This window comes from Rhineura floridana, chromosome 11, assembly GCF_030035675.1.
Source record: "Rhineura floridana isolate rRhiFlo1 chromosome 11, rRhiFlo1.hap2, whole genome shotgun sequence".
Lineage (NCBI taxonomy): Eukaryota > Metazoa > Chordata > Lepidosauria > Squamata > Rhineuridae > Rhineura > Rhineura floridana.
The window spans coordinates 21,487,936-21,501,505 of NC_084490.1; the positions used below are offsets into that span (position 1 = coordinate 21,487,936).

General features: G+C 43.0%; 2 protein-coding genes across 2 annotated transcripts in view; one reads left to right on the forward strand and one right to left on the reverse strand.

Annotated features, from left to right (window-relative positions):
* Positions 1-8,156, forward strand: part of TNNI3 (troponin I3, cardiac type) — a 30,009-nt gene extending 21,853 nt beyond the window's left edge. The window contains exons 8-9 of the mRNA XM_061591614.1: positions 2,576-2,687; positions 7,168-8,156. Of these exons, the coding sequence (XP_061447598.1) occupies positions 2,576-2,677 (102 nt within the window). The 3' untranslated portion in view covers positions 2,678-2,687; positions 7,168-8,156. The remainder of the gene's footprint in view (positions 1-2,575; positions 2,688-7,167) is intronic.
* Positions 8,157-8,804: 648 nt separating this feature from the next.
* On the reverse strand, positions 8,805-13,100 carry FGF21 (fibroblast growth factor 21). The gene is made up of 3 exons (XM_061589213.1): positions 12,476-13,100; positions 11,461-11,564; positions 8,805-10,459 (listed from the first exon to the last, which is right to left on the reverse strand). Exons 1-3 carry the CDS (start codon positions 12,717-12,719, stop codon positions 10,163-10,165), a joined length of 645 nt encoding a protein of 214 aa, XP_061445197.1. The 5' UTR covers positions 12,720-13,100; the 3' UTR covers positions 8,805-10,162.
* Between the last annotated feature and the right edge of the window lie 470 nt (positions 13,101-13,570).

Genomic DNA, 13,570 nt, shown 5'->3' on the forward strand with positions numbered 1-13,570 from the left:
TAGAATTTGACCTCTATAGAAGGTAACATGTTTTACTTTACGTTCTTCAAACGGTATTATGGGAACTCTTCAGTGGAGGCTAATCTGTTAGGGCAAATGGGGCACTGTCCCACCAACCTCTGCTCTCAACCATCTCCCGCCTGCCTGTCTTCTTACTTACAACCAGTCCAGAGCGTGGCCCTGGCTGCCAGCTTCCTCCTCCTTAGTCTCAGTGTTGTGCTTTTAGAACCCAGCAGGGAGGAGGATGGAGGCAAAACTAGAATTAGTTGGTTCTGCCCGTCATTATTGTTGTTGTTATTATTTATTAGATTCATTAGTCACTTATTACCCGAAGGTCTCCATGAAACTTACAAAACCCATAAACACAAAACAAATATATCATGCTATAAAAATGAAGCAGTAAAACAACAAAACTATAACACTTAACAACAATACCCCTGTACATTGGCTCTGACTCCAGCTATTGTTCTTCTCTCTGCCTTCCACCCTACCAGTCCCAATGGGCACCAGCCACCACTGATTTAGATGGTAATGTGTATTACTTCAAAAGAGATTACTACTCGACCCCCTGGCCCCTGGCCTATGGGGTCCTGCTGGTTTCCATTTTGTCTTTAACATCTATATGAAACCGTTGGGAGAGGTCATCCAGAGATCTGGAGTTCAATGTCATCAATATGCTGATGACATACAACTCTATCTCTCCCTACCACCCGCTTGCAGGGGGGGAGTGCCTCAAGGCTGTGAAGGGCTGGATGTGGGCTAACAAACTGAAACTTAATCCAGACAAGATGAAAGTGTTGCTGGTCAAGGGGAAAACTGTGCCAGGGATAGGGCTGCATTCTGTTCTGACTGGGATCGTGTTCCCCTTGAAGGAGCAGATCTGCAGTTTGGAAGTACTTGTGGATCCTGCCCTGCTGCTTGAATATCAGTTGGCTGCGGTAGCCAGGAGTGCTTTTGGCCTACTCAAACTGGTCTACTATCTGCACCTGTTCCCGGAAGCAATTGACCTGGCCACAGTGGCACATGTATCGGTGACATCAAGGCTTGATTACTGTAACGCACTCTATGTGGGGCTGCCTTTAAAAATGGTTCAGAAATTGCAGTTGGTTCAAAATGTAGCAGCCAGAATGTTAACTGGATCACGGTGCATAAACCCCTGTCCTTTATCGACTCCACTGGCTCCCAATTTGTTTCCAGGCCCAATTCAAAGTGCTGGTTCTGACCTTTAAAGCCCTAAATGGCCTTGGACCAATGTGCCTGAGGGACTGCTTACGCCCATATGTACCTACCTGTGATTTAAGATTGGCTGCCTCTGGTCTCCTCTGCGTGCCTGGAATGAAAGATGTCAGACTGGCAGACAGGCGGGAGAGAGCCTTTTGTGGCCTCCAGGTTCTGGAATATCCTACCCCAAGAAGCCCACTCTGCTCCCTCCCTAATGGGTTTCCAGAGACTTCTGAAAACCATCTTGTTCTGGAGAGCCTTTGGGAGGGACTGTGGGTAGAGCCTGTAACTGATTCCCCCCCTTTTCAGTTTTTACCTCTTTAGTCACTTTTAATATCACTCCCCTATATTTCTTAATTATATTTTATGTATTTTTATCTGTTTTAATGTTTTTGTTATTTTATTGGGCATGATTTTATTGTGAGCTGCCCTAAGTGTCCTATTGTAGGGTAGAAGGACGGGATAGAAATATCTTAAATAAATAAAATAAATAAATATGGTAAGTCAGCTCTGCTGCACTTTGGGCCTCCTGCTCATTCTGTTGAGAACATAAGAAAAGCTCTGCTGATCAGACCAAAGGTCCATCCATACCAGCACCCTGTTCTCACAGTGGCCAGCCAGATGCCTGTGGGAAGCCTGCAAGCAGGATCTGTTACAGAACTCTCCCCATTTGTGATTCTTGGCAACTAGTATACAGAAGCATACCTCCCCACCCTCAAACAAATTTCCTTGAAACAGCTAAACACCTGCACATACCATGGTCTGCGAAAAAGACAAATAATTGGGTATTAGAACAAATTAAACCAGAACTATCACTAGGAGCTAAAATGATGAAACTGAGGTTATCATACTTTGGACACATAATGAGAAGACATGATTCACCAGAAAAGATGATAATGCTGGGTAAAACAGAAGGGAGTAGAAAAAGAGGAAGGCCAAACAAGAGATGGATTGATTCCATAAAGGAAGCCACAGACCTGAACTTACAAGATCTGAACAGGGTGGTTCATGACAGATGGAAATGGAGGTCACTGGTTCATAGGGTCGCCATAAGTCGTAATCAACTTGAAGGCACATAACAACAATTCAGACGCATACTGCCTCCAACATGCTTCAGCATACTGAGGGGAGCCCAAAGTCCTGCTCTGAATTATTAATTGATTGATTGATTTTTGAATCACCGTTCACATATATGTTCCAAGGCGATTTACAGAAATATCCTCTGTATTGACTGAATGCACCCACTGCTTATGTGAAATCATAAGGCACTTACTGCCCCATCAAAGGCTAATATGGGCTCAGTCTCTTTACTCTCAGTGCCCGACTCTCTCAGTTGATCTCTTTCCTCTTGCAGGAGAATCGGGAGGTGGGTGACTGGCGGAAGAACATTGACGCTTTGAGCGGCATGGAGGGGCGCAAGAAGAAATTTGAGACCTCCACTGCAGGGCAAGCCTGAACTCTAAGAGGTGAGAGATATGTGTGTGAAGCAAAGGAGATGATGTGTATATGCAAGGCAGAGTGTGTGTGCTGTGCTGTGGGCAATGTAACGGTCAACATTGCTGTGAAAGGCTGCAGCCAGTGGAGGGGCCTAGCCCCTCGAGGATATTTTAAGGAGCCATTTCCCTCAAAGTTCAGCTATCATTAAAAAAAAATGTAGTCTTTAACCATTCTACTGGTGGAGATACAAGGAAAAGTATATAGCAGGATTCTAATGGCTCACTGAGAATTAATACCATTAAGGCTGCAATCCTATACACACCTACCTGGATGGAGGGATAGGGGCATTTGATTCTGTTTGCATTTAAAAGCAAATCTACCCAATTTGCACTTTCCAGAACAATATCAGAACCACAAACACAGCCATCCCTCGAAATTCATACTTTTCTGATTTTGGTAATGCAGTTCTGCAGACAAATAATGTGTACAAAGATGCATATACTGTGTTAGGGTAGAGACAGACTTGCTGTTCTGCCGGTTCTAGTACGTCTCCATCTCTCTTTTCTAAAAATGGAGGGACACAATGCTAGTCAAACTTCGGCCCTTGTACTCTAAAACCTTGTCAAATCAGCTCAAGTGCATTTTTAAAAAATACAGTTTCAGAGAGATTTCACAGCTGATTGGTAGATCAACCCATTTGTCTTCCTGGTTTGGCCAATGGAAACACTTCACTTTAGACTCAGGCAGAGACAGTGACTGGCCCAACCTGGAAGGTCTGAAGTCAGCAGTGGGGAAGGGAGGTGTGGTTGGCAGAGGGCAGAGTTGCTTCAAACCATAGCCAGAAAAACCATTCTCTCGGCTTTTGAAGCTAGTAGTGTGCCCACAGCCTCATAATATACATAAAAATTCACATATTAATGAAAATAACATACAAAATGTGTTATATTAGGGGAAATTGCTTTGCAAAAAGTATATATTAGTCAAAATTATTATTATTATTATTATTATTATTATTATTGCATTTAAATACCACCCCATAGCCAAAGCTCTCTGGGCGGTTTACAATTAAAAATTGCATACAAACATGTATACTGGAAGAAATGCACACTAAAATGCTGATAAATTTTAACCACTTTTTAATTTAAAAAAATTACAAACTGGAAGTATGGAGAACTAAGCTTAAGACTGGGAAAATGAAAAACTGAGAAAAACCAAAACTGACAGACTTGACCATCCCTTCCTGGGAGTAAGCCTCTTTGAATTTAGTGGGTCTTTCTATTGAGCAGACAAGTATTACAGGTATTTATACTCTGGATGTGCTGCAATGATTTCTATGTTTCAGCTCCCTTAGGTCCCCTCACCATAAAATGTCTGGCTATGCTCCACTACTGCAGCAAATAAGTTCTGTCTGTAGGGAAAAGGACGATATGCAAAAATGGTTAAATGTAATATATCCATGTTGTTCATTCAAGCTCAAATACTACTCTTCCATTTAGAATAGATAGTATTCTCTAATTTCAACCCTAGAAACCTGCACTTGCAAACCAGAGGGTAGCTGTCCTCAAATGCATGACCATAACAGGCTTGGTCAAAATGCAGAGGAGCAAGGGATTCTGAATGATCTCCCCCCCCCCAGCAAAAAAAGAGAAAATTGCACTTTGGGGCAACCTGTTCATTGAGTATTCCACCTGATTTGTTTGCAGAGGGATTAAATATCATTGGCTTTTTAATGAGCATTATTTCTGATTTGTTTGTGGGGGATTAGATGAAGTTGTGTCAAAACACTCCAGTTCATTTTCCTGTCACTTCCTTAGTGAAAATGTCTGATCTTTGCGGGTTTACTGTGCAAGACCTCCCAATCAACTGCAAACTTAATTTGCCAGCATGTGATGGAATCCCACCCCAAAATAGTGACAGTTTAGAAGTGCCCAGTGAATGTGTTTGTACAAAAATCAGCTTTAAAACAAGCAGACATACACACACAACTTAGAAGGCTCCAGAAGAAGGAGAGATGAAACAGTGGCAAAGAATGGGAACCTCATGTGACATTTGTCCTGGTTAATCGCAATGAAAAAGTGTTGCATCCCTTTCAAAGAGAGACTGAATTTTGGGTGGAAAAACCAGGAAGCAGAACACGAATCAGTGACAGATCCCCCCCTTTTTTTTTTAAAAAGAGGAATCTTGTGGGACTTTAAAAACTAAGCATGTACACACTTAGTGTTTCTAGCACAAAACTATAGTTTTTTTCCAATTCAGAATAATTAATGTTTGTCCTCAACATGCTGCTTTCCATCTAGATTGATGGAAGATTCTGCTATCTAGACGGGTGGGTGTGGTTATTTGATACGTGTTTGAAAGCCCTTCCCTTCTGATATTGATATATATGCACACCGGGGGTGTAGTTGTCCAGGGTCGCGGTTACTGGGAACAAGATCCCAGCCAGGTCCCTATGAATGAGCCAATTAGCATGAACAGGGAGCATATCAGCCATTGGTTAGTGTTCTTGTCCTTTCATGCTGATTGGACTCTTCTCAGTAGCTAACACACAGCCTCCCTTTTCATGCTGATTGACTCATGGGGCATCTGTTGTAGTGAAGTGCGGGCTTGGAAGACAACAGGGAGAGCGTGGGAAATGAGGAAAAGTGGAAAGGGGGGCGTGACTATGAGGGGTCATGGCTGTGACTATCATGAAGGGACCCTGCATTTCTGAATTTGCTACTACACTACTGATGCCCATCCACAATATCATTGGGGAGGTGTGGAAATCCTCCCCCACCCAATTGCTGGGACTGCCTACATTTATTTCCAAATTGACACACTGCAGGGTAATGCAGAATCAATCCACAATGAGCTTTTGTTTTCAGAATGAAACCAGTTTGTGAAGAAGCACCTTTCAGGAGCAAAAAATACGCAGTAGGTCTAGTTTGTGTGTGAACTTGGTAGAAGAAACAAGAGCTCAGTCTCCATTGATTCTAAATTAAAATGTTGTGTGTAATAGAGATGTAGTTCGCAGTTTGGTGCCGGTTCCGTTGTCATTTTGATGAACTGCAGCTGGTTATGGTCCTTTGTAAGTAGCGCTTTGTTATTTTCTGCTTTTTCGAATTTGACCTTTTCTATTGCCAAAAGAAATAATATTATTGTTTTCATTTTTTCCAATGATGGCCTGCAATATTTTTTAATTAAAATGTAAATGAGCCAGGTAATTGCCCATAAAGTAGGCCTCCTGCCTCAGGGTTATTGTCAGTCTGAGGAGACAAAAAGGTCCCCCCCACACACACTATTAAATAAGGCTTGTCTAGTTGATTTTCCCCCCAGTTCAGCTATGAAATGTAATTTTGAAAGTTGACAACTGAACCCAATTTATCTTTAAGCCTTGAGTGCTGCTGTCTGCTGAGTTCTTGACCTTACAGTTAGTCTGTTTGAACTTGACCAACTTATTATGCTTACTTCCCACCCCGTCTCCACATCATGGTCAGTTTTTCAGTGCCTGAGGCAACAGACTCACCAAATTCACAGTTCTTTACTAAAGTCACAGAGATTAAAAAAAAAACAGATAGAAGGGGGAGGAGATAGGTTATGAATCAAACAATGATTGTTAATGGCTACCATCATCACTTCACTGACACAGAAGGGAATTCAAATTTCAGCAGTTCTGATCAAAGCTACTATTGATAAAAATGTCATATTTACTGCTGTTGTTTTGTTTAAAAAAATCTGGTAGCAGGAAAAGCGGCAGAAGCACAAAGCAAACAAGATCAGTTTGCAAAGACAGAGAACCTATGAACTGCAGGTCCAATGTACAGTTTGCTTTATATTGAATTTCTCACCCGTCCCTAGTGTGTACGCAGCCTGACAGATTTATTGTGGCATAAACTTTTGTGGATTGAAGCCCACTCCACATGAGGATAATGGTTCATTCATCTGATGAGGTGGTCTTAGGGCCCTATTAAAGCTTCTGCCAAAGCAATATGTTAGATTTATAAGGTCCCACAAGACTCCTGCCATAACAGACAAATATAGCTATCCCTCTTAGGATGGGATGCAGGATGCACAAGGCTTATCTCACTATTTTCAGGCGCAGATCTTGTGAACATGACCTGGTGCAGAAATGCCCTGTAATTAAGATAATAGTAATACTCAGCATCTGAACAGCACTGACAAGTGTTCAAAACACTTCACATCAAGCATTGTCTAAACCTTCCAACAATCCTGTAACGTAGGTCAGTATTATTTCCCATTATAGCTGTTGAAGAGGAATGGGGCTGAGAGAGTGGCCTTGCCTAAGGTCTCATAGTGAGTTCATGGGAGATAAGTGGTTCAAACCAGGGTCATCGTGACTTGTAGTTCCATCTCTTAGCCACTACACGACATCAGCTCAAAAAGTAAATTTATTTATTTATTTATTTTATTTTATTTATATACCGCCCTAAGCCCGAAGGCTCTCTGGGTGGTGTAGCCAGACACTAATTTCTGGATAGCCTTCTGGATTTTCTCTCTTCTCTTTTTCAGATGGGTTCCCTCTGATCCCCTGATCTTTAGATGCTATTGAGCATATTATGCTCCCTACATGATCCCTACAAGAAGACTGTCATCCCTGACTGCATGAGCATTCTCTGTGGTGTGAATTCCTGTAGCAAAAAGTAGAAAAGTGCACTGTGGTGTCTTGTTCTCCAACCTACTTCCCCTTTTCTTGACTTTTGCGAGAATCCAGATTATGCCATTCTCCATAAAAATGATCCATTTTAAACTGGTTGTGCATATACCCAAATTGGTTATAGGGAAGGAATGGGCTGAAAGGAGGGTGGGGGTAGAAAAAACTATAACAGAACACTTTCCCATTCCATGCCCTGATGTGCCCAGAACCTACAATGCCCTGTATGTTCAGCAGAGGCTGAAGTGAATTAAAGAAGGATCCAACAGCCTCTAGCAAGGTCAAGGTCTTCTTCTGACTTCCTTTCCACACAGAATGAGTGATCATATGAATGACAGAAGGGTCCAGTCTGAAGCCAGTTGAAATCAGTGTGTTTGCATACATCTAACTCTGTGTTGAATTCTGGCCAGTGACTATCTGTGACCCAAAAGAGGTAGCAAAGACAGCTCTTATTGGCACTGCCAGTCTAAAATTAAATTGATTGTTCTTCACATTAACTTTGAATGCAAAGAAGACATAGTTTTCACCACAGAGAAATTCCCTTGTATACACAGTTATTTAAGGTGCAGGAGTCTTCTGCTCTTTTGCATTTGATCTTCCTCGTATAGGGATGCCAAGGGATGGAACAGGGCTTGGGAACCTCAGAACCAGAGGCCAAATGTGGCTTTCCAGACTTCTGCATGTGGACCCCAGGACTCTTCCCAGGCCACACACCCTTTACTGGACCTGCTTCTCACCCTCCTCGACTGTTTTTGCCTGGCTGAAATGTGTCCTTGAACTCTGATCCTGCATGTACAAATTAGCCTTTTGCACAAAAGTAAAATTTATATTCATTGGTCTGCTCTCTTTTGCCTCTAACCCTGCCCACCACTGGCACGTTGGCCCTCAGAAGATTGCCCAGAAGGAAATGTGGCCCTTGGGCTGAAAAAGGTTCTCTTCATCCTGACCAAGCAATGCCACTTTATGCCCATTTAGAATCAGTAGCCAATGGCAGCTTTCCCACCCCAAAAAAAGTTCAGAAGGCTGTGTGTCATTCTAGTCTTTTTCCAACTTTGTGCCTTATTTCTTGATGGAGACAGGCCACCAGAACCTGTTCTTGCTCCACTGAGTGCCTCTCTATTTGCTTGTAAGGAGCACTAATTGGTCTGGGCCTGGTTAAAGATTACCTCTCCCCATTACATACACTTCCCTGTTCTTTTCAGATCACTTGGGGAGGCTCTGCTTTGGAGTGAAGATCAATGAGTGTTGGCTGCAGGGCATGTCTTGTAGTGACACCACAGCTATGGAATAGCTTCCCTTAGGAAGCCCATTGGGCATCTTCACTACTTAGCTTTTAATGACATTTCTTAGATGGTTGAGATCATTTTAGCTTTTATTTAGTTATCACCAAATACTCATTTTTATTAAATATTTTATTGATGATCATGTCAAAAGTTTGTAGCTCACACTTAGCCACAATTATACTATGACACAGTTTGGTATCAAAATACAGGGAACCAAATAGTAACAAGGGAAGAAAAGCTGATGATTAAAAATATTTAAATCATGTTGGCCAATCACAGTGCTGCAAAACTACTGAAAAGCTACTTTGAAATCTGTGCACTGACATATTCTGCCATAAAGCACAATTGTTGAAAAAAGTACAGTAAAGTCTCAACATTTTTAATGAAAAGGTGGTTAGAAAAGTTTAATAAATAAATAAATAAAAATAACCAACAAGAACTACTCTGTACATGAACTGCTTCCAAGAACTGCTTCCTACATTAAATGGAGCCTATAGGGGATGGGGTTCTGCTGGTGGGGGTAAGGAACTACCACATCTCTAAAAGAACATGCGCTGGGAACCCACTCTATATCAATCTCTTTAATATCTGATCAAGCTCACAGTCACTTTTTTATATTTCTACTGGGGGAAAGACATAAGACTGCAGGTTCTTATATTGTACATGGGCACCAGCAACTTCACAGACAATGAACAATGAAAACAGGGCTCAGAATTCTATGATTAGTTGCTGTGGCCTGTCTGATCTACAGAACTCCACTGTCATGACCTCCTTTCTCCATAGCTCTGCTCCTTTCTCAGTGTTCTTCTAAAAGGAAAAAGGAGGAACAGGCTAAGCACTGGAGATGTAAGGCACAAGTTTGTCATGAGCATATATCTACACTACTCTCGTTAACTGTCATTCCTTCCCCTAAAAGGAAAATAAATATGCAAAAAACACAATATACATACATACATATCTCTAAATAAATAACAATATTTAAATTATTTGCCAGCAAGAAAACTTTCTCATGATTTCTCATGTATTTTACTGCATTTTAATGTGTACGTCGCCTAGAGTGGCTTCGGCCAGATAGGCGACACAAAAATTAAATTTATTATTATTATGTATTTATTTATTTATTTCATTCCATTTCTATACCGCCCTTAGCCTCTCTTGTCTGCATCCCAACTCTTTCTAGCCTCCTTCAATAAATTAACCTGACATATAATAAATAAGTTATTTAAATAGGTAAGAAAAATACAAATAAAACCCTGAAAAAACTGGCAAGATTAACAATAACAGGTTGAAAAAGCAAGCAATCTTAGTCCAACAAAATGAGATTTTTGCCTCCATTGCTGCTGGATTTTCCTTATGTGCTTGAAAACATCATTTACACAGCTGTCCGCAAGTGGGATGCAACCTTGTCCAGGATACGCTGGAAAGTCACTCATTGAGAATCTGTGCCAAGCACTATCGGTTAACTTTTCTTTCTGCTCCTCTTCCAAACGTTGAATTGCTCCATCAAATTTTACATGGCAAGAAAAACCACTTGTCCAGAAACCTCCCAAGGAATCAGGGTCCCAAGTGATCAGAAAACATAGCTTGGGCTGATGATGCCACGGTTTTGGCCCATCATGCTGAGGGGGTCGGCTGACTCAACATTAAGTTCCTGTTCATAGAAGTCATAGTCCACGAACATGGGTTCAAGGGGAATCTTGTTGACCAAGGGCAGGAACTGGGAGAAGGGGGGGAGCTGGTGACTCCGAGCCAGGTTCCCTGTGGAGCTGAGACTGACAGGGATATTGTAGGTTTCAGAGTAGTACAGATTGTAGCCATCACGGAGAACCATCTCCCGGAAGTTGCATGCCTCCTCAGAATAGGATAACTATGGAAGGAAGAAACAAAAGATGTGATTTAGTGTACAATTATGTGCACAAAATCTAACATCCACTGTAGCAGGTGTGGGGAATCTGTGGCCCTCAGGATGTTGCTGGACTACAGATCCCATCATTCCCAGCCATTTGCCATGCTTGCTGGCGCTGATGGGAACTGTAGTTCATCAACATCTGGAGGGCCAAAGGTTGCCCACCTCTGCTATATGGCATGCCTTTGTCCCCCTAAACTGCCAGCTGCCTCATATGTTGTGGAGGATACTCTCCCATCACCAGCATTGAATGAAGATTCAATTGCCAGCTCAGCTAACTTCTGTATGTGAAACGGGGAGTGGGGTCCCATCTTGTCCTTTGTCTTAGGCAGCAAAATGCTTTGGGCTGGGCCCTGAGTTTGGCCTCCAGATATCTACATCTAACCTACTAAACTCCCATTGTGACCAAGCAGACAGAAATATACTGTGCTAGAAGAAAACACTTGACTTATTTGAACTTTGAGAATGAGGGCCGCCTCACACATCATCATATTGGTTCTGGTGTTGCTGTATTTGAGACTTTTTACGTGTAAATTTAGAAAAGTAATGTGTGAATGAGAAAGATCCACATTTGGAAATAGAAGTACTCTATCAGAGAGAGGCAGAATTGGTTGCAGCTTCCCGTTGAGTGTACGCTCAATGTCACAGGCAGTTTTGCCATCACAGAATGTGCAGAATGGCCCCAAGTAACATACAGCTTTAAGGTGTATAGCCCAATGTCCAGACAGATGGCCCAACTTCTCCGATCTATGGCTGCATAACTACTATACATTTAAAGCACACACATACACACACACAAAGAATCCTGAGAACTGTAGTTTACCCCTCACAGAGCTACAATCCCCAGCACCCTGAACAAACAACAGTTCCCAGGATTTGAGGGGGGTGCTTTAAATGTATGGTGTGTATGCAGTTCCTTCTCACTGCCTGTTCCCCAAACACACAGAGGCAACTTAACTTACTGAGCCATAGAGGTGTCCATTGGGCTTCATACAGAGAAACCTCGAGGTCTTCTTGGCCAGCATGCGAATTATTCCTGGCTTCACAGCTTTGATTTCCATCAAACCTGAAACAAACCCAGCAGAGGACAGGTGATGAGAGGACAGGTGGTGAACAATGAGAACCCAGGAATCCTGGACCCAAAGCCTATTTTGTCTACCCTTTCAGCCTCTTCCGATCCAACATTAATCCCAATGTGAAATATCTCCAGGTTCAAATTCAGATAGCGTTTAAAATCTCTTGGTGTAGTGGAAGAGAAGGCAGCTGCGAGTTCCCAGCCCTGCCCTCTTGGCCACCCTTTCCCATTTGCTTAGCTTTTAAATATACATGGCCACATGCAAAGGCAAACAAAGTGCCCCTCCAGATGACCTGTTTATTGAGCATTCATCCTGATTTGCTTGCACAAAGCTTAGGTTAGATTATATCTGGTCTTTAATGAGCATTCCTTTACGGATTACTTATAGGACAACAGTAAGCATTCGTTCTGCATTCATTCTGATTTGTTTGTGGGGTGTCCTGTTCACACGTCATCCTGTTAATCATTTATTCATCCCCCACTCTTCAATGCACTTCCCTGTCACTTTCCTAATGGCAAAAGGTGTGTGTGTGTGTCTGTGTTTAAAGACATTTGTTGCACTAGGACTAGAAGGTTCTTTCATCCACTTTAATTGTGCAAACCTAAAGTTCCATTATGCGCTTGAATCCCTCCCGCAAAATAGTGACACTCTAGAGACACCCAAGGTCTATTCTTGCATAGAAGAGGGAATTTCAGAGGATGTGTGTAGCTCATTTCAAAAGAGTGTCAGAAGCAGCACCTGATGAAATCCCCTCTTCCACACAATTATTTTATCCTCTTGCACCTGATCCTTCCCAAGCAACTCAGGTGTCCTGCCCATCCAGCCCCATATAGACCCTCAAATCCATTCATTGGAATGGGAGGTGCCATATGTACACCCAAGGGTTTCCCCAAATACTTACTGAATGGGTTCTGGTATCTGGAGCCACGCACCGCACCATCTGGCATGATCTCTAGGTGGAGTTGTGTCTGGTCATCCGCTGTATAGAGGTGGCGAAGACGGACTTGCCCATCAAACTGGTAGAGGGGGCTAGAATTTGGCAGGGGGAAAGCAGGAGCTGTAGGGGCCAAGGCAGCCCAGAAAATCAAGCTGATGAGAAGAACGTGACCAAACTTGCATGGGAGAGGGGCAGAAATGGCCAACATGGCTGAAGGCAGCGCAGCCCAAAACAAGGAAAGCAGAACGGCAAAGACAGTGGCGGAAGAAAACTGAGAGCAAAAACTCAAGATTCTAGTTCTCAGCCTGTGGTCTGGCAGCTCAGGCCCTAATTCTTCCTTGGAAGACCCCAAGACCCCTGGATTTCTGCCCCACCAGCTTCAACTTATTGGACTCACGTCTTGGTGTCACCCAGGAACCACTTGGAACCCAGATGTCCAGAGAGTCCAAAATAAAATGCAATTCAGTGAAAACTGTTCAGTGGTTCCCTGGTTTTGTTTTTGTTGTTTAAGAAAAATCTCAATCACCCAGTCAACTGAAATGTTCAAAATAAGGGAGGGAGGTGAAGAACTCTTTCTTCCCTCCTACAGCTGTCTCACTTCAGGTTTGCTCCCGGCTAGAAGGCACAGTGCTATATATACACACCAGTGCAGAGATAGATGCCCTTCCCCTTGGCTTTCACTCTACCCACATCCTCTCCCACCCCCGCACCACTTTCCCCACACACTCCCCGAGTCTGAGTATGAGTCACGGGATGCCTATCACCGGCTGCTGCTGCCCCTAACGTGGGGTCACAAGGATGCCAAAGTCTAAATATTATCATTCCACAGCTGCTTTCATGCTGCCGACAGGAAATAATGATGTAACTCTGGGAATACACGAGTTAGAAAGAGGAGGGGGAGGAAGAAGGGAAAGGGAGGCAGCATGGGGAGGGGGGAATGGGTGTGGTTGCCTGAGCATCCTGGCAACTGTCTAGCAACTCATCCAACGCAACCTGAGCTGGCTGTGCATCCATTTGTCTTTCCAAACACACACACTGTCCTGCACCCATGGCATCCAT